The following is a 20,633-nucleotide window of genomic DNA, read 5'->3' as shown; positions in this document are numbered from 1 at the left end:
GATTCTGGAGACTGGGTAACCAGCTAGGCCAGGCAAATCTCACAGGTCCAAAGCCATTCAGTTAGAGTTCTAAGAATTCCCTTTCAAATGACATCATCTTCCATCTCAGTGCAGACCAGCTACATTGGCCCTAGAGAAACTCTGTCCATTGGATAGGAAGAGATGTGTACAGGATGTTTTGAAGCACTGCTTATGAATTATGGTGCAAAAATGTAACTATTAGGAAGTAGTGTATGTCCATGAAAGGGGGAAATGGGTCAATATATTGTGGGCAATAGGATCAAAGCATTGTTTAGAATCACGTCAAATTCATGTCAGTGACCTCTGGGGGAGAAGGTAGAATAGGCTAGAGGAAATATTTGGGGAAGGGGATTTTATCTGTAATATGTTAATTCTTTAAAGAGACAAATAAATACTAATATTTGTTCAGTTTAGGTGTAGTAGATACATGGACACTTACTGTATTATCCCTTATACTTTCCTGTATTTAAAAACTGTTATTTTATAAAATGAAACACATGAAGGATATGGAAGTAGCAAGTGTGGACAATCAGAAGACTGGCCCTTTAGAGAAAGAAGTAAAAGAGGCAGTCGCAAGTCGAAGGACTGTGGGGACAGTGGCTCGGCTGTCAACTGAGGGAGAGACCCAGGCAAGATGGAGATGACATCGAGTGAGACAAGCGAGGAGAGCCCCAGAAGTCTGAATTGCCTGAACGTCTGTGTGATGGTGTCAGCTCAGTTTTGCAACCTCACTGTGGGTGAGTGTTGACAGACCAAAGGGTTTTCTAGAACAGGGGGGTGATGCTTTGGAAGCAGCAGTGATACTCAGCCTGTTGCCTACTCTGTTCTTGGGGTTTTTGAGATGGCGGCAATGACAGCTGAGAGAGGTCAGAAATCAGGATCCCTGGGGGCAGCCAGGGTTGAGTTAAACTAAGGAGGCAGAATATTCAGAGATGTTGAACACATAGGGGAGTTTACAGCTCACAAGGGAGGTTCCAGAGGGCATAAGGAGGGCGGGGGGAGCTTAAAACTGGACCAGATCAAGAAATACGCTGGGTCCTAAAGAGATGTGAGTCCAGTCGCGGCCAACTAGAGCAGCTTTACTTCTGGAACAACTAACACTAGCAGGGATATGAGGCGGGATGGGACTAATTCTGAGCACCTTTTGGGGGAGAGGCAGGGTAAAGACTGTTTCCAGAGTCACATCCTGAATGATAGTAATACGTTGATTTCTGGAACATGTGCTCTCTCAAATTTCAGTGTGGACTTTCGTATTTTTTTTGATTTTTCAGTCTTCTAACACTGCTGTGAGGAGGGACAGTGTGACACAGCCATCAAGCGCAATGGCTTCAGGTTAAGATAAAGAGTTAATGTGCACAAAGCTTTTACCAAGGACCTGCATATGGTACACTTTAAGTGTTAGCTACAGCTAACCATAACCAATGCAGCTATATGGTTACGGACATACATGACTGTTTCCTTAGGATAAATTATTGGCAATACAACTGTTGGGTGAGAAGATGTACAAAATTTTAATGTTTTCTACATAACCTGCCAAAATACCCACCAGAAAAAAATTAAATCCCTGCTACCATATCATCAGATACTTGTCTGATTCCCTTGATTATGCCACAAAGTATGACCACCACCATCTACCCAGCAGTTGATTACAAGTGCCCGCTGTAAACCCACTGCCCAGAATACAGGAATAGCTGGTGACTTGCATCTTAAGCAAGTTCGCATTCAGTTCATATGTACTCTTCACTAAAAACACTGGTCTAGAATTTCACCAATTGATAAATCAATTCCAACCCTTTGGCAGTATCAACACTTTGCACCATGCTGTAGTTGAAATTCCTCTTGGCTTCTGTAATACTTCTCTCTCTTGAATTGCCTGCTATTTCCATGCCATATTTTTTTTTCCTTTAAGGAAAATGCAAGTGGGTCATCTTAAGGAACTGGGAAATCCAAAGAGGCACTGGCCTCAGGCCCAGGGCCCAGGAGAATTGTAATGTAAGCCCCGTAATCCAGGGGCTTTGTTTCCTTCCTCCCGGCAGCCCCTTGGTTTCTCTCCATTGTGTTTCAGACAGACTCTTTGGTAATCAAGGTCCTAGCAGGCTCTAACTCAAATCCTTGAGTCAAAAATTCAGGAGAAAGAACAAGGATATACCCAGGAAACTTAGAAAAGGAGTATTTTATCCTAGGGCTGATCCAGGGGTGGCGTTACTATGTCCAGTCAGGCAGGGCACCATGTTTCCGTCCCTACCACGTCCTTATCTACCAGCTCTTTTCCCATTTCCTTCTGATTTGCTTCCTCCACTCAAATCCAGTCACTGAGTCAGGCTGGCTGAATTTCCTCAGTGGTTTTCAGATGTTTCCTTTGCTCTTTTCCCTCCTATTGCCCTAATCAGACCCTCACCAACCATCTCTGCCAAACTATCTTCACAGGCTTCTGTCAGGTCTCCCTTCTCCATTCTCGCCTCCCTTGAGTTCATCCCACATCCACCAGGCATGTATTATATATGCACACACATATGTGCGATGTTTTCTTGTATAACTTTTAAAGGCTTTTCCATTAGGATAAAGTCAAAACTCCTTGGCATAGTACACAAAGTCCTCCTGAGACCTTTCATAACCATCTTCTGATCACCTTGTATGACCAAAACCAAATGCATTCACTTTTCCTCAAAATCTGTTTCCAGTCTCAGATAAATACATTACATCCATTCAGAAACTGAAGCTGAAGTTTTTAGTCATCTTTAATTCCTTCTCCTCTCTACCTTGTGACATATTCTCCAGGTCCAGTATGTCTCTCTCCAAACTGTTCTCTGCCTCTCTGACTCCCACCGCCCTGCCCCATCCCAGCCTTATCCTCCTCACTAGTTACCTGCACCCAATCTCTGCACCTTCTTCCCAGCCTCCTCCACAATGCTGCCAAACATTAAGTCTTATCTAGAAAAACCTTCATTATCCACAGAATAAAACCCCAAACTTGAGTTAGCAAGCTATTCGGGGCCACTGACACTTGGAATTCTATCCACCTGACGCCCCTCCATGCTCAGGTCACATGGACTGTAACCTCCATGCTTTTCTACTATTATATAGGATGTCATTCCTCCTGTCAGCCTCTGGAAATCCTTCTCAACCTTCAAGGCCCAGCACAAACACCTTTTCCTTGGTGAAGCACTCCCAGACTTCCCTGATCAGATTTAAAATCTCCATGCATCCATTAAAGTTTGTGTATACCTACATCACAGAAATGATCACAGCCTGATGAATGCAGCACCTAACTGTGCATCACGTCGGCCCCCAGTAAGTGCAGAGTTCTACTACTTACCAATTCTGTGACTTTGAGAAAGATACTAAGCCTTATTTCTTATCTATACATGGAGATGTTAATACTTACCTCGCAGGGTTGTTTAAAACTTGAGATAAAATATACGAAGAAATCACAACAGTTCCTGGCTCTGAAGTAGTTTCCTGTATTCCTGGACTTCATCTGACACCTCGCTGAAGACACCACATCACATTTCCATCAGAGCACCCGGGTGATGGAAGCAAACTGCCTGGGTTTACCACTTACCAACAGCAGTGATCTTGGTCAAGTTCTTTGCTTTGTGGTGTCTGCTTCCCCATCTGGGCAATGGGGATCATTAAAGTACCTACCCAATTGAGTTCTTACAGGGATCAAATAAAACATAGTAAGCACACACAGCAGTACTTAGCACCCTAAGTGCTTAGTGTTAGGGGCAATGATCATCTCTATTCCCAGAGTCTAGCAAAGAGCCTGGGACACACTTCATGCTGAGTGAATGAACTGTACTGAATCCTACACTCCACTTTGTAGCACCATCTAGTGACAGTTTTTAATCTGCATTAAACATATTGACTCATTCCATTACCATTAGGTTAACTATTTTCTACAGTTAAATTCCAGCTATAAAATGCCATCTCCCTGCTTGGCAAATCTCCAGTGAGTGTAAATGTGAGTACAATTCAATTATGAATAGCTTCAGTTCACGTGGTTTCTCTGGAGCTCATCGGATATTGCCATATGCCTGTAATTTGATTAATTTGCCAATAGTCTGTCAAGTGAACAGCGTGCCCCTTCAAGAAAAAGCATGTTGAAATATTTGTACATGGATTTTGAGGCAGTTCTTTACAGAATATAGAAAGACATCCTCTCATTTCTGTAACTGCTCTACAGAGGAATCATATTGCTATTTTTTCATATTGATATTTTTTGATGAAACGAATGCATTTAAAAACCCCAAAATACACAAAAATTCTCTATCTATACCTGACAACTGAGGTAGAATGAGAAGTATTCCCTAATTCTGACTTCTTGTTTAGAGTTTAACCTCCAGAAGGAAGCCACTGTGGACTGGTGAGGGGAGGGAGGGGGGGGAGGGATGTTAAGGGGAGCAGTAGAGACAGCAGTTCAACAACCTCCCTGCTGAGGACTCATTCAGAGTCAGAAGTAACATAGAAAAAGGAAAACTCATTCCTGGCAAATATTCAATACCTTTACTAACTCTAATGTAGTTTCTCAACCTTGACACTACTGACATTTGGGGCTGGGCAATTCTCTGCTGTGAGGGGAGCTGTCCAGTGCACTGTGGGATGCTGAGCCCACCCCTGCCCTCCACTCACTAGGTGCCAGTAGTACCACTTTCCAGTTGTGACAACCAAAACGTCTCCAGGCATTGCTACATGTCTCCCCAAGGGCAAAACTGCCTGGTTTAAGAACCACTGCTCTAAAGGGAAGAGTATCAGTAAAACTATTAGATGGAACATCTGATACATAGTAGCTTAATTAAAATGCACTTTTTTAACTGGGTTTATCGATTCACATAGGCTTATCCTAAAACTACTTCTCTGTACTAACAAGTCAGTACCATGACTGTGATGCATCTCCCCAGAGATGGGCCCCAGGGGTCCTCCCTACTGATGTTGGAATCTTAGAAGGGGGTGAAGAAGATAACAGGATGGTATGGACATGGCAGAAAAGAGCCACTGGAAACTACTAGTTGGTTTTTCAATGAGCAAATCCTTTTTTGCATGCCTGTGATATGCAAGAAACTGTAGGGAATGTACAAGTACAGTCCACAGTCTTTGTTTTAAAGGATGTTACAGTCTCATGACAAATTATTTCTAGTGTAGTTTTCATCTTTTGTTTTCTAATAAGCATCCACCTGTTATTTATATTTCCACAGCATTATAAATAATGCTATGCAGTCATAAAATGGAACCAGAAGACATACAGCTCATTTTTCTATAATACTTCACTTGCATCATTTTTGGAAGTTACAGCTGTATTATTAGTTGCCTAACGACAAGATTCCTGGCTTCCTCAGCCAGTACACTCTCCTAGATTTCTTCCTTATAATGGGTGATAAGAATACTGAAATTGTTACAAAAACTTTATAAACTTATAAAATATAATAAAATGAACATGTAATGGTGAAAAAATACTTCCCCATAATGGATTAGTAATATTTCTGTTCTTATTTTTTAGTATAAGAGATGAATGAGTAAAATCCTCAAATAAAATGAAAGACTTTCATTACATGGCATGTAATGAAAAGAACTGGCATAGAACCCACTGCACTGTCATCCCCAAGGATTTTTACTTCTTTAAAACTATAAAATGCTCAAGAGATAAAACTCCTCCTGACTCAACTATTAATGAGATATTCCTCTTCCTGCTACACTTTGTCAACCCTCCAAATGCACCTCTAAATATTTTCCTCTTATGTATATGCCTTTATTAATATTAAATAGTTGTTTGCAGTAAACATATATTTAGCAACAAGTTAAGTGCCAAAATAAGAGGACAACAGCAGAAACTAGTAAAGATATTACAAAGACATAAAAGCTCCTATCATAAATATCAGCATAGTTTGTTTTGATTTTAGGAGTGAGCTTAAAATAATCAACTCGCCTCTCCTTTTTCAAACCTACATTAATTATGCACATGTTAATTTACAGGATTTTGTTATTTGCTGAAAAGTAAATGTACTCTAAAATTCTAGAAGCCACCATTTTTAAAGAGTGATTTATGTGTTAAACACATTTATAGGCAGTAAATCACTTTCTTGAGATGGAGGCAAACAGTAGGATCTCAATTTTTTTTTTGAGACAGTCTCACTTTGTCACCCTCAGTAGAGTGCCGTGGCGTCACAGCTCACAGTAACCTCCAACTCTTGGGCTTAAGTGATCCTCTTACCTCAGCCTCCAGAGTATATGGGACTACAGGTGCCCACTACAACACCCGGCTATTTTTTGTTGCAGTTTGGCTGAGGCTGGGTTCGAACCCATCACTCTCAGTATATGGGGCCAGTGCCTTACCCACTGAGCCAAAGGTGCCGCCTTCAATTCTTATTAAAGGATCCAAATACTTACTAGAAGTGAGTCCAAACAGGTCACTTAATTCCTTCAGGTCTTATCTATAAAATGGGTATAAATTCCAGCCCTTCCTTACCTTACACACTTATCCTGAGGTTCACGTAAGAAAATGTAGCTGTCAGGAGAAAAGCACTCCTACAAATGCTGCAGAACTGCTGCCCGAATATTCAAGTTATAATATTCTTTCAATTGAACCACTCGGCTTCTGTACTGCTGTTCATGACTTACAGAAAGCTGTAAGTACTGCATCCCCTGCTGTTGAAATGTGAGTACATTAAAAAAAAAAAAAAATACTATACTGGACATACATCTTTATAATGAAGGTTAAAATACTAAACTAAAAATTTGAAAATCTTCAAAGAAGTAGCTACGTTGTGCCACATCGAAGTGACTTCTACTGATCCTCCAAAATGAAGGAAAATAAAATTAGTCCTTATCAGAATTTCTTGGTCTTGAAATTTTACCTTCTGCTTCTCTCGTTTTGATCTCTACACACTTCCTAGTCCTTAAACCCTCGGTACCTTGGGCTTCTGGACCTACTCTCTTGGACCTCCTCTCGGATCCTGCCCTAGGCAAGAGAGAAAGCTGATTAATGAGAAAAATGTAAGGGAATGTGAAACAGATGTCAGAAAGGGTTACATTACCCAGCTTTTAACCTTTAAGCCACTGGCTTTCAAGTCTGTAATGAAGTTTTGGCACCCTTTAAAGGAATGTCATGCAGCACAAGGCAGAGATTCCCCTTCTGTTCTTTTTCTTTGGTGGGGAGAGGGGTAGTGGTAGTTAGATGTGGGGAGTGTGATGGGTAGGAAATGTCTTAAGTGTTCATTAAGGTAAAAAGGTTTCTTACCTTAAGGTAAATGTTCCGACAGAGTATTTGTCAGGTAGAGAACATATCCCATCCATTTTTGTATTTCTAATCCCCAGAATAATGCCAATTCATAACCTGCAGGAGGTGTTTAACAGATGCTTGCTGAATTACATCACTTTGATGTGGAATTCTCAGACTGCAAGGGTCCGCCCACAACCTGAGCTCCGTGAGACCTTAGTACAGTCTCTCTGCAAACCATCTCTGGCCAGGGGTTAGTCACATGTTCCACCTCTCTGGCCTTTGAGGGTCTCAAATGGCACGTGTTTTCTTGGATTTAGGGCCACACTTTGATTAGCGTGTGGTACTTCACGTTGTTGTCCTGGAATACATTGCTACTATTTCCATTATTATTCCTTACTGCTGGGCAACTGAGAAAAGTTACAAAAGATACAACAGTCCATCTTAACCAAGAATTCCTTCCCACCAAGATTTGTAAAACTTTCTGCCACATAGTTTTAGAGATCTTTTTTGACTTTAACATCTAGAAATGCAGAATTTTAGTTTCAAAAAGGATTTTAGAAGTTTCTAAGAAGTCAGTAATTTTATCAATTCAATAAACCGCTTTACAGTTAATCTTTTATTTTTTATTGCACATATCAATATTTCACAGAAAAACCCCTAATGTTAAACTGTAATTACTTACATATATATCATCTGATTTTTCAATGTAGAGCTAAGTTTTTACACAAATATAATCAGTAAACATAATTTATGTTCTAATTAACATCTTTTAGTTACTTAACCATTTTTTACAATTTAACATATATATCAATATTATTTAATGGCTATATCACAGTCTACAATAGCAATACACCAAAATTCACTTATCCATTCCCCAATTATTTGGCTTTTTTTTTTTTAAGCTCACATGAATGGAATTGCTAGAAACATCTGTGCACAAAATCAGTTTTAAATGTCCTCCTAAACATATGCTTCTTAAAGCGAGTTAGTATGTCAAAAGATTAGGTTTTTATAATAATCTAAATAGTTTTTAAAAGAGCACTAATGTAGGGGTGGCGCCTGTGGCTCAAAGGAGTAGGGCATCGGCCCCATATGCCAGAGGTGGCTGGTTCAAACCCAGCCCCGGCCAAAAACTGCAAAAAAAAAAAAACCACACTAATGTATAATGCTATGAGGATGAGGACACAGACAATTTTAAAAACTTTGTTAATAGCAAGAAGTCCAAATGCTTCAATTTACATTTTTAAAATTAGGAAATTTGAATGTGATTCTAAGAATTGATTTCTATTTGTATGGTTTCATTTATACATGATCCTTTCATGATAAATTTGTCTAGGAAAAAGTAGACAGAAGTATGCACATGCATCTTCTTTTTAAAAAGTATTAAGCACTTTATTCACATGTAATACAAATATAGCTTTTTAAAAATTCCATCTTGTCTTTTTCCTATTTAGTACACATTTCCTTTTTCTTAGATCTACCTTGCCAAATGCCATGAAGTTCCTACCACTACTGGCATCATTATTTTTAATTTAACATTTTAATTCCTCTGGAATAAACTGCGCTCTCACAGTAAAGAGGTTTTCAGAGGACTCCCCATTTACTACTTTTTACTTCTTTTCCTTTTGAACAGGGTATCTAGAGGAAGTTTATTTTTAAAATCCTTCTTCTATTCAGGTCTCTTTCTTAGTTTATCCCAATACAGCTGTGTAACTTTGTAATACCGCAATACTTTATAAAGCAGTTTGCCAGTGTCAGGATCTAGAAAAGAGATTTTTTTTTTTCAACTGTATAACCTACAACTTCTTGAATTAGTCTTTTATTGTTAGCATTTATACAACACTATAGGGTAAAGCCATAAATCCATGTTAACAGAAAATAATGTTTGTGCTGTTCTATCTTCCTCATTCTGTGAATGTGCGTTTTTTAGCAATGACAAGTTTCTTTAACATATGTAAATTAAAATGCTGCTAACATTGTTTAGTTGCACTTGAGAAATGTTCCCTATGTTTTGCCCATACAATGTTAGTTCTTTAAGTAACTACTTATCCAACTATGAAACGTCTATGAAATCATTACCAGAGATAATTAAAATCAAAAATGAATGATGAATTTTTAAAAAGTTATCTTGGATTTTTACTTTCATTTTCTTGATGTTTGTTTAATGGTTATTCTGTTGAATGCCAGCCTTATAATCTTGAATGACAGTAGATAATCATTTTCATTTGTTACTGTATTGTTTGCCAATATTTTATTTTGCATTTTGCTTTGTTGAGGACACCTTTTAAAAAATGTTTTGATTTTTAGTACTGAGGCCATAGTTGCCTCAAAATGCAATTAGAAGCATATTACATTTCATGATACATAAATACTACTTAGTCTTTAAACACTTGAAATAGTGCACCAAGAAGTCTATTAGGGTCAAATTCCAACTTGTAAAAAAAAAATTATACAAGATTGCCCTAGCCCCTAAAGTTTTTCACTGGTTATAACTTTCACTGCTTTTCACTGGTTATAACTTCTCATTTCCCACTTATTTCATATTTAAGAATGTAATATTTTCATTCTACTAGCTTTTAATCCAGGCTTATTTTGGACTAGTCTCAAACTTTTTTTTTCAATACTTTTTTTCTTTTTCCATTATATTCAGCAAAACCACTTTTGTTTCTTTCTTTAATCACTTACGAATCACTGGTGATAAGGGAAAACGTCAGTAGATCTGGATTATCTTCCCCTGTGTTTTATTTTTCTTAAGTTTTTTTAAGACCCATTTTACAGGTCTACTTTAGGATCCTCCCACTTTACTATATTTTTTAAAAAGTCAGTATTAATACCAATACATAACTTTACTACTTTAAGCTGTCGATTACTTAAAGCTGTCTTGCCTTGTTCTCCTCATTTTCAGAAGAGCAACGAGTATACTGAGAACACAGTTTGGCATCAAAAAATTGTATTTTTTAATAACTCAATCTTCAAATCAAAAGACATTATTGAAAAGCATTACTTTGTTAAATTGTGCTTCAATGTGATCCATGCTCTAAAATAATTTATTTTGATTAATTTTAATCTTCACATTTCTCCAATTCAATACCAATACCAGTGTCTGCTTTTCTTCCCCAGCAATGCCAGACTGATTTCTATGGGCACCTTTCCCTTCTCCCAGTCCCTACTCTACTCTTCACAGTGAACCTCAGGTGAAAAATCAAGAGTTCTAGAATCACAGAAGCCTAGGTTCCAACATTGGCTCTCTCAACACACCAGACTCTGAGCAAATCATTAACACTTCTCTATTCCCTCTTTGAGGTGCACGCTAAACTATCTGCCTCAGAAGACCACTGAGAAATTGCACGATATGAAGGGCACATTATAAATGCCATGCTCCAGGGCAAATGCTGTCATAAAGGGCTTCATCACTTTCTGAAAATAGAAACAAGGCCAAAGGAAGTTCACCACTTCTCATAGCTCCCCAGATTTTCACCATTAAAGTACAACCAGTTTCACAACTTCTGGTGGTTCTGGGAGAAAGGTTTCTATCCTCTAAATATCAACCAAGAGGCAGAAGTGATAAGGTTGTTACCTGTATTTCTGCGGTGGGACACAACCAAAGGGTCATGTAAATTCTCTTTTGATTCATGTTTATCAGTTGTAGTTTAATGTCACTAACTAAAGTAGGAGAGCCAAACAAGTATGTTTCACCCTGAGAGACCCGGGTGCCCGGGTAATCTATTTACAGAGGGTTTTCAAACCCTCTGTAATCTGAGATTTAAAAAACCTCACTCAGTTTCTCCTTAGGAAGACAGTCATTCTGAAGTATCTTTCCCTGGGACACTTTATTTTTCCTTTGGCCTGAGTTACTCCTAGAAGTTCTTTCCTTTTAGGAGCCAGAGCAGGGCTCTGCAGAGATTTTCTGAAGTATTAATACAGATCTAATCTTATCCCTTGGATTTTCTTTGGGGAACAAAAATATGGACTACTTCATGAATTTGCGTGTCATCCTTGCGCAAGGGCCATACTAATCTTCTCTGTATCATTCCAATTTTAGTACACGTGCTGTCAAAGCAAGCACCCCTAAGTGAGATTTTTAATGACTAACTGAACTCCAACTCTTTTTGTAAAGTGCAAGACTGTGGTGGCGTCACTGCCTCTTCAGTTATAGGGGTCAAGTAGGTAAATTAAACTGCAAAATGTGTTAGAAACATCAGACTTTCACAAAGAATAAGGGATCATGCAAAGTTAACCTCTTAACAAGCTTTTAATCTATAAATGTACAGTACCATATTGGCACTTGGACTATTTGCTATTCCTACCACCACGTCTACATGTTAATATTTTATATAAAAGATCAAGAGTTTATGTGTGTTTCACTCCTCAGAGGTGGTAGCAACTATAATAGAGGCAAAAGTAATTAATATTCCTTAGATATTATTAATTGCTCTGGAGACAACAAAATCAGAAGATCATTAGCAGATACAATATTATCTTTCTTTAAGCAAAGGTGCTAATATAGAACTCTCACACATATATGATGTCTAATACTAAAATAAAGCTAATTCCGTTTTAAGATTCTGGATCATGGAGCCCATTTTGAAACAAAGTGTCCAATAACCAACACATCAGTCACTGATAGGTTAGCAAAGACATCTAACACTGGATGTCTCAAAAGAGAGCTAAAGACAGCATCTGCACAGAATTCATCGTACAACCACTTCTATTTGCTTATGTGGGAAATTGTCCTTTAAATGAGAAAATCCAGATGCCAGGATGAAGGCCCAAAGTAGCAAGTGGTTCCAGTTTGTTCTTTTCTAATTTTGAAGGTGCTTCTCTGAGCTTTCCAGGTTTTCGCTTTCCTCAGAGGATTCTGCTTTGGCCTTTACTACATTACTGGTCCCAGGAGTATCTGACTGCTTATCATCACCATCGAAGATAATGTCCTCTGGGTTTGGAGGTGGGGGGCAGAATTCCTCACTTGGAAAGAGCTCGTGGAAAAGTGTTTCAGCTTGCTTAACTGCATGCTCATTTCCCAGTCCACCATCAGGCCCAGAGCAGACATAAACATTGGAAGGTAACCCATTATATGAGCTTCTGCTGATTCCTGAGGAATCTCTCATATTGAAATAAAGAGCCCATAAAACCCTCGGCTTTGTAAGTTCTTCCTTGTCTATTTCTGTTTCAGCATATGGGGTGAATAATGTCTTCACCACCGATTCTAAGTCTTCTCTTGCTGTTTTAGAAGATGAACATGTCAGATGTACCAGATAGGTGTCTTTCATGCACGTCATGGTTGAAGAACATAATTCTGCGACCCGAACAGCACAGTTTCCTGGTTCTGCTGGAGGCACTATCAAAATGGAAATCTGCTGATCCGAATCTGCCTTTAGCACAGACTGATCTGTAATGAGCACTGCCCTAGAGATCTGCTTATACTGCACATCAGAGCACGTGTCCTCAGAAAGGTAGCTATCCTCTACAATAAAATATTTGGCATTTATTCTTTGACCAAAGTGATCTATAATTGCTTTGCATCTTCCTGATTCTTTGTCAACTACAAAGCACTGTACTTTATGGCGAAGACAATAAATTCCACCAAAAACTGCACACATCCTGCAGAAACACTGGGGAATTTCTCCTTGACCATACAAGGGAAATAAAAAGGGAGTGTTACCAAATCGTCCAAGACACTGAAGGAAGTTTTTAGTTGCTTTAAGGCCATCTATTGTAGTGCAAGATGATTCTGATGTCATTGCAATTGAGTGCAATATAAAATGTTGGAGGTTGGGAGTTAATTTTTTAGTCTTTAAGTACTCTGAAAACAGACATTGCTCAAAAGCTTGGTACTCATCAGGATGGTGTTCATAGTCTAAACAAAATGTGAGAAATTTCATTAGCATCCTCTTTTCAACCATGGTGAGTTCTTTGCTATTAAAGACATCTGCTCGGGAACAAGGCACCTGTTCTACCTTTCCTTCTCGAAATGCAAGAATCCTAGTGACATTTTTAAATTCTGCATAACGACTAACATTTGACTTGATCAAAAGATCAATTAGCAATCCTTGAGAATACAGCAGCTTTGATACCAAATCAATATTAAACCTCCTGCCTTCTTTAACTATTTGAGAGTAAGTAATTCTATTTCTCTTTGGCTGATCAGTACTGTCTTCTACCGTAGGTTTGTTTTCCTCTTTATCCCCACCTGAAACAGTAGGTACACAAGTTTCAGCTCCACTGGACTTTTCTTCCTCTAGGGATTCCTCTTCACCAGTTACTTCTAGTGGAACTTCTGTATCACTTTTCTGAGGGTGTTCGGCAGACACTTCATGGCCAGTAATATATGGTGAGTGTTTTTCATCAGGCAAGCATGCAGAATCCAGAAATTCAGGACAGGTATTAGATGCCACTGAGGAAGGATTTTTCTGCAGAGCACCGATCTCTTCAACATTCTCCTCCATATTTTGACTGGCATAACAGAAAACTTCCACGTGTTGAATGGTTGCATCCTTCTTGCGAAGAGTGATGGCTTCTTCTGTTTCCTGGATGAGCTCTTGCCATGCAGCAGTACTTTCCTCTGCAACATCATTGTTTTGCTGATACTCCTTCAACCAGGATAGTAATCCTGAAAAGCTGAAACTAGCCCAGTTTCCTCCATAGTAACTTCTTGAATCAATATGCAGGACCCTCTGACCACTTCTTGAACACGCAGCTGCAAGGATAGATTCAGGCAAACCTGTCCCTATTATAACCACATCGAAGTCTGTGGGTAGACTGTCCGCCATCCTAGAAGTGTCTGGTGACAACTGCTGAGAAAGGAAATGTGTGTGACTCTAAGCTGAAGACCCAGCTGAGGTATGATTACAGTGTCATAAAATTTCTCCTTGTGATGTTCCAGTTCATCCCAGAAGCACTGATGTTGCAGGTCCTAGCTGCTTAACTGTTACCCTTTTTAAAGTTTTTTCTTATAAGTCAGTGGCATAAAAACATGAGAAAGTACATCTAATCACATCTGAGAATACTAAAATGGATGAGCGGTTTCATTTCTGCATTTCATCTTAGCAGTAATATCAAAATGCATCATGCATGCATTTGTGACTGGAACTCTTCTCTGAAAGAAGAAAATTCAAGAAAGAATACAACTGTAAATAATATAAAAGTAATTTCATGCAACAGCAATTACAATCCATTGGAGCCCAATTTGTTATTTGGATATAAACCTCTACTAAAGCAAATCATTAAATGCTTTCTCACATATTTTCTAATTTCTTGAAAATGAACAGAGATATAACTCCTGCAAAATCAGGCAACATAGTAATAAAGAATTAACATAACAATGTCTCACAAAAATAAAGAATTAACATAATACAATTCTCTAATTTTTGATTTTAAGAAAACATTTGAACAAAACTATACATAACTATGAGCTTAAACTAAAAGAAAGTTGTTATTCCATTATGTTTATAGAAATAGACTATTAGTATGTGCATACTGCCAAGATTAGAAATATTGCTGTGGCCAAGACAGTCTGTGGCTGATTCCACAATAGCCAAATAGAAGACCTTTCCAAGCCCCAACCACCCTTAGGATCTCATGGTGGCAACATTGAGACTATTTCTGCTGAGTTAACCAGATTATTATGAAAGTATTAATTCAGCAAAACAACTGGCATTTAAGAATACTTAGGTACATAAAAGAATAGGCCTAATAAGGAGAAAAATCTATAACAAATGTTATATAAATGTCCATATAACGTACTTTATCATATGTACAGTGTTTTATAAAAGTTAAAAAGGAAAATTCCTGGTTTCATGTCAAGATATTTTAACACAAAAACATCTACTTCTAACATTCGAATAGGGTGATGTTTGCATTTTGTCAGACTGTATCTGCAACCTTTATATCCTAAGAAAAAGGTCTAAATATCCTCTGCCAAGACCCATATGTTGTTTGCTATTCTTATTTTTGAAGGGGTAGTGAAGAAAAGCTCTCCTGCTAACTTTCAGCATAATGCTGTTTACATTCCATGTGCAGAACATCTATGTGATGACAGGTTTAGCCAAAGGCATAACAGCAAAGGGCTGAAGTGCATACTCACCTGGAGTCTATAAGCCAAAGCACTGAACAAACCTCACAGCTAAACTTTCTTCCATCATTGCACAGTAAAAGTGAGAGTTCTCTGAGTTCTGATTTTCACCACTGTTAAATCTACTGAAATCTAATCAGTACGAACTGGCTCTGTCTAGGCCAAGAGGACTATCTTGGATATTGGTAAAACAAGGCATTCAATTGCAACTTAGATTAAACTATGCAGGTCACTGATCTGACTTCCATTCATAATTGGAACTGCAGTACCAATAGTCCTGTCTGGTCAAAGCCTCTGCCTCAAGAATATCAGGGGTTGCACTCATTTTTAGCATTCCCTGAGAAGCCAGGAACTCAACACACAGTGAATCAGTTGCCTGGCCTACTCATGGATAAATATAAGTATGTCTAAATTCCTTATTCTGCTTTCTTCCGGCAGGGTGTGAAGGGCGAGACAGAACCTATGATGGTACTTGGAGAGGCATAACCATAGCAAATGCTTCTTCTTGGCTTAGAAGGGGATAGAGCTGGGGAGGAGGGGGAGAAGAACTGAGGACACAGGCCATAAATGCTATGAGTAGGCACATTCTAAACTACAGCTATCAAAGGGGGTCATCAGAATACAAAGTAAGTGGGATAATCTTAAAGAACATTAAGCTCAACTACTCAGTAATAGAGGTAAGAAAACTGATGGCTGGAAAGATTAAGCAACTAGGGAGAGCCCACAGGATGCATTAGTCACAACATCGAGAGCAGGACCCACTCCCATGGGGCCAGGCCAATGCTCTTTCTACTAGATAGGGAAGACTCTCCCCAAACCTCTGGAACAAGCAGCTACCTCCAGCTTTATTTTTATTTCCTCCCCCTTCATGTTCCAACGTTGGTTATCTGTTTGCTCATTTCTTAAGAGAACTGGGAAAGCAATGGAGGTACCCCCTGCTTTTTTGAGACAATTTCACTCAATCACTCTGGGTAGAGTGCCGTGGTGTCATTGTAGTTCACAGTAACCTCACTCTCTTAGGCTCAAAAGGTCCTCTTGCCTCAGCCTCCGTGTACCTGGGACTACAGGTGCCCACCAAGACACCTGGCTCTTTTTCCATTTTTAGTAGACAGGGTCTCATTCTTGCTCAGGCTGGTCTCCCAACTCCTGAGCTCAAGATGGACCTGCCTCAGCCTCCCAGAGTACTAGGACTTCAGGTTTGCACACCGGACCTCACCATCCTTTTCTTAATCCTTAACCCTAGCAATCTAGAAGCACAAACCCTGGAATTTGCTCCAGGCAAAGAAATGCTTCATCTTTGTGAATAACAAAACCTCCCTACTTGACTTGTTCTCAGTCTCTGTTAGCCCAGAATTTCCACCTCTAATTTAAAAAATAGGGATAAAGCCAAGATTGACAGCACTAACTAAATAGCCCTAAGATAAAATATTAAATGAATTTTCAAAGGCAATTCTGATTGGGATGGGAACCCAGAAAGGATGGTGAAGGAAGAGAAAAAAGAGGCAAGAGAACAGGAGACTCAAAAGGATGGGGTCAGCAGAGTGCAGAGGATGGATGCTAGTACTTATATAAAGAATCCAATATATTTCAAACTCCCAGGCACAGAAATAGAATTTTCCAGCACAGAAAAGGTATTTCATGAAAATAAGAACTTTGATGTCCATGAACAAACAAGTACCTGTTACCCATCCTAGGGAGCATTATTGACAATAATTTAGGACTGGGCTTGAATCAACTTTTTTAAAGCTTAGCCCTGCCTAAGACACTAGGTGTAATATTATAGCCATCTGTGTCACAACCTACGTACACTTACAGTCCCCTCCCCAAGTTTCAAATCTTTGTACAAATGAAATTTTCAGAGCAATGCTTACTGGGGGCTAGGAGGTGGTGAGAATATTCTAAAGCAATTATAATTATTCCTGCAGCAACCAGATAAATCATGATTTCTAAGGCATTTTCTTATTTTCTCCAAGACATCAAAAAGTGTATCATTACAAACATTATATTTGGGTCTGTTATAGCATAGGTGGTTGCTAAATTATAAAATATTTTGGGAAATGCTACAAAGATTTGTTCTCCAAAACCTACCAGAATAAAAAGAATAAAATACTAAAGGATCTCAGAATTGAAAAAAGGAACTTTAACACCTCAGAAATACACATTCCTATTTCAAATCTTTGTACAAATGACCAGAGCACACACACAAAAAATTCTTTCTCAAGCTTAGAATAAAAATTTACATCATCAATGATATACTGGGCTGTTAATCATCCTTCAAAATGTCAAGGCTCAGTGAGACTTAAATCTTCCACAATGATTATGAGTATCTAAGAAATAAATCGTCGATGAACATTCAAAATTTTATTTTAATGAAATCTACTGGCTGCACACTAATTACCTACAGTAATTGTTCACCTAACATGGGACTCTCCAAGCCATTTGTAATCTCGTCTGAGATTATGGTGTGATGGAACCTATCGAAGAAAAATACAGTAAAAATAGCTTATGGGGCACATATGAATTTGCATTCTGAGGAACTGAATGAAACTATCTCACTCTCTAGAAAACATTCAAAGGTTTACAACTGCTGATGAGAAAAAAAAAAAATCTCCACATTGCTAGTTTAGGTCTCCACCTATCATTTTAGGAGACAATGGTATATAAACCAAATCTCATTTCCCCCTGTAACTTTGACCAGCTAATCACTTTTTTCTTGGACTCTCTTGACTCTGCAGGCCCTCGTCTCTTTCCTCAAAGTCTAAGAGCCCTTGTGCCTTGTTCTGTTGAATTACATTAGGAGGTGGAAACAGAAATAGGAGAAGGAAGGAGATGAGCTTGCCGTGGCGGGAGAGTTACGTGGGGACTGGGGTCTAAAGGGGAGCTGGGAGTGAAGACGGGTGGGGTGTGGGATCAGCGTGGGGAGGAATCAAGGCGCTCAGGAACCGAGCCGGGCAGCGCGGGGCGGCGGAGAGGAAGAAGGCGGCACGCCATGCAGCTAGGGGTCGAGGAGCGAGGGGCTGGGGGGACCAGGCCGTGGCGGAAGGGCGAGAGGGAGCGAGGAGCGAGTGCAAGGGCGGCTGGGTGGCGGGCGGGCGGAAACACTGGGGTGGCGAGGCAGGGAAGAAGTTTGCAGAGGAGAGGAGGACGCTTCCTCCTCCGAGCCCAACTCACCAAAAAGGCTGCCGCTAAACCCGTCCCACACGCAGCCCACGGTGTCCCACACCCAGCCGTTCCTCAGGCAGGACACGAAGGTAAAGGTGACCCCGAAGAGGGACACCAGCAGGTCGCTGAGGCTGATGTTGACCAGGAAGAGGTGAGTGGGAGTGCGGAGCCGAGGGAACTTGTAGTAGAGCACCAGCACCAGCAGGTTGTTGGCGACGCCCAGCAGACCGATAGAGCCCAGCAGCAGCGCCAGGCGCTCGTAGGCGCTCGGGCTGAAGAGCGGCGCCGGGCTCAGCGTCCCCTCCGGGGTCGGCTCCTCAGCGCCCGCGGCCCCGCCGCCCTCCCAGAAGCCCTGGCCGCCGCTGCGGTTCCCCGAGTACATGGCCCGGCGCCGGCGCGCTCGGCGGGAGGAGGCGCTCAGCGTGCGGCGCGGCTCGCGGCGCGCTCGGCACTGGGTGGGGCTGCGCCCCCGCCGCCGGCTCTAGCCATTGTGAGCGCCGCGCCCGCACAGCCAGCATCGCCAGCGCCTCCGCCCGCCCCTTCCGCCGCCCCTTCCGCCCGCCGCGCCTCGGTGCCCCGCCCCTCCCCGCCGGCGCAGCCTCGCCTCGGCCCCGCCCCAGCGCGCCCCCGAGGAGGGGAGGAGCTTCGGGGCGCGCTCTCGTGCCCTCGCTCCCCTCGCACTCTAGTTGAAGACCCCTCTGCAGGCAAGCGTGGGCGCGCGCCCGCAGAGGCAACAACCAGAAAGGCGCCTAGGCCCCCATTTCCTCTCTCCCTGCTGAAAGCAGTGTACATTCACCCATTCCCTCGCTCACTCCTGCCTTCATTCATTCATAAATATTTCTGAGCGTCTGTGTCTAAGACAGGCTGACAAGAGGGTGGGATGGATGAAGGACTCTACCCTAGATTTCTCCCCTTCCCAGGAAGCTGTCATAACCCATTACCAGCCTACTAGGCCCACTCTGCCTCATTTTTTCTTTTTCTTTTCTTTCTTTCTTTTCTTTTCTTTTTTTTTTTTTTTTGAGGCAAAGACCTACTCTACCTACCAGAGAAGAAAGCCCTGGTGTCATAGCTTACAGCAACCTCAAACTCTTGTGCTCAAGCAGTCCTCTTGCCTCAGCCTCCCGAGTAGCTGGGACTATAAGCCCCTGCAACAGCACCAGGCTATTTCTAGTAGAACCAGAGTCTCGCTCTTGCTCAGGAGGGTCTCACTCCTGAGATCCAGCAATCCACTCGTCTTGAGCCTCCCAGGGTGCTAGGATTACAGGCGTGAGTCACCGTGCCTGGCCCCCATCCTGCCTCATACACTTAATATAAACAATAGAAAACAAAACACTAAAAAGCTTGGTGTAGTCTTACAAGCAGAAATGTAGTCTTGCAAGCAGAAAAATTGAGGAAGAAATAAGCTAAACTGATAGGTGTCTACCTAACTACCCCAGGGCTAGAGAACACGGCCAAGGGCTTGTAAAAGAGTCTGCCAACCTCAGAGAGTGTAGGATAAGAAGGAAATGAGGTTCTAGTGGCCTAAGGTTAAGCCCCAGGTTGGACCCCAAGGCTTGCCAACATCATCCCTCCTGTTCTGCTCCCAAGTATTGGAAGATCTATCCTGTTAACTGGGGCCTGCTAGAATCCTTCACTGGGAGTGACTGCCTGAGTTGTGCCCGCAAAGCTTCAACCTAAATCTAGCAGGTATAGAAAAGGTAAGTGTTATATTTAGAACAGCACACATTTTCCACTGGGCCTTTTCTCCAGTAGCGAAGAAAATATAGTACAAGTCAAATATAGGTTGTGGACGTCATCACGCTCTGCAAGGGCAGCTTCTGCCTGTGTCACTGCACGGGAACAAGGCCCTGCAGGCCTGAGCCACACCTGCAGGCTGTCCTGGGCACAGGGTTCTGGGAAGCTGAAGTGATTGCTCTCCATGAAGGTGTTTGCCCCTCACACCTCTGTTCAAAAGAGCAGCAAGGAATGACCAGCGTCAGTCTCCATTCCAAATTCCCTGCAGATAGAAGCTAATCAACTGGGCCACCTTAGTGCATTGACTAATAGTTGAGAGGCAGAGTGTTCTGCCAAAGCTTGATTTTCCTTTAAGGCTTCTGATCTGGACTTGCTACTTTTGAGACTACCTAGTCCACCCACCTCTTTTTAAACATTTTAAATTTTTCT

The 20,633-nt window shown here is 41.0% G+C and overlaps 2 protein-coding genes and 1 non-coding gene across 3 annotated transcripts in view; all 3 read right to left on the bottom strand.

The window, feature by feature from the left end:
• Window positions 1–18,973, bottom strand: part of OPN3 (opsin 3) — a 40,739-nt gene extending 21,766 nt beyond the window's left edge. Inside the window, exon 1 of the mRNA XM_003800078.3 lies at window positions 18,480–18,973. Coding sequence (XP_003800126.1) covers window positions 18,480–18,852 — 373 coding nt within the window. The 5' untranslated portion in view covers window positions 18,853–18,973. The remainder of the gene's footprint in view (window positions 1–18,479) is intronic.
• CHML (CHM like, Rab escort protein 2) lies at window positions 9,495–14,279 on the bottom strand. Its single transcript, XM_003800079.3, has one exon. It carries the CDS (start codon window positions 14,005–14,007, stop codon window positions 12,040–12,042), a length of 1,968 nt encoding a protein of 655 aa, XP_003800127.1. The 5' UTR covers window positions 14,008–14,279; the 3' UTR covers window positions 9,495–12,039.
• Window positions 11,197–11,303, bottom strand: LOC111728522. Its single transcript, XR_002775789.1, has one exon. It is a non-coding gene; the product is annotated as a U6 spliceosomal RNA (small nuclear RNA).
• Window positions 18,974–20,633: the final 1,660 nt, after the last annotated feature.

Source organism: Otolemur garnettii, unplaced genomic scaffold (assembly GCF_000181295.1).
Source record: "Otolemur garnettii isolate 467f Iridium unplaced genomic scaffold, OtoGar3 scaffold00165, whole genome shotgun sequence".
In the NCBI taxonomy this organism is placed as follows: domain Eukaryota; kingdom Metazoa; phylum Chordata; class Mammalia; order Primates; family Galagidae; genus Otolemur; species Otolemur garnettii.
The sequence above is the reverse complement of the archived record's forward strand: the minus strand, read 5'-3'. Positions and strand labels throughout refer to the sequence as shown.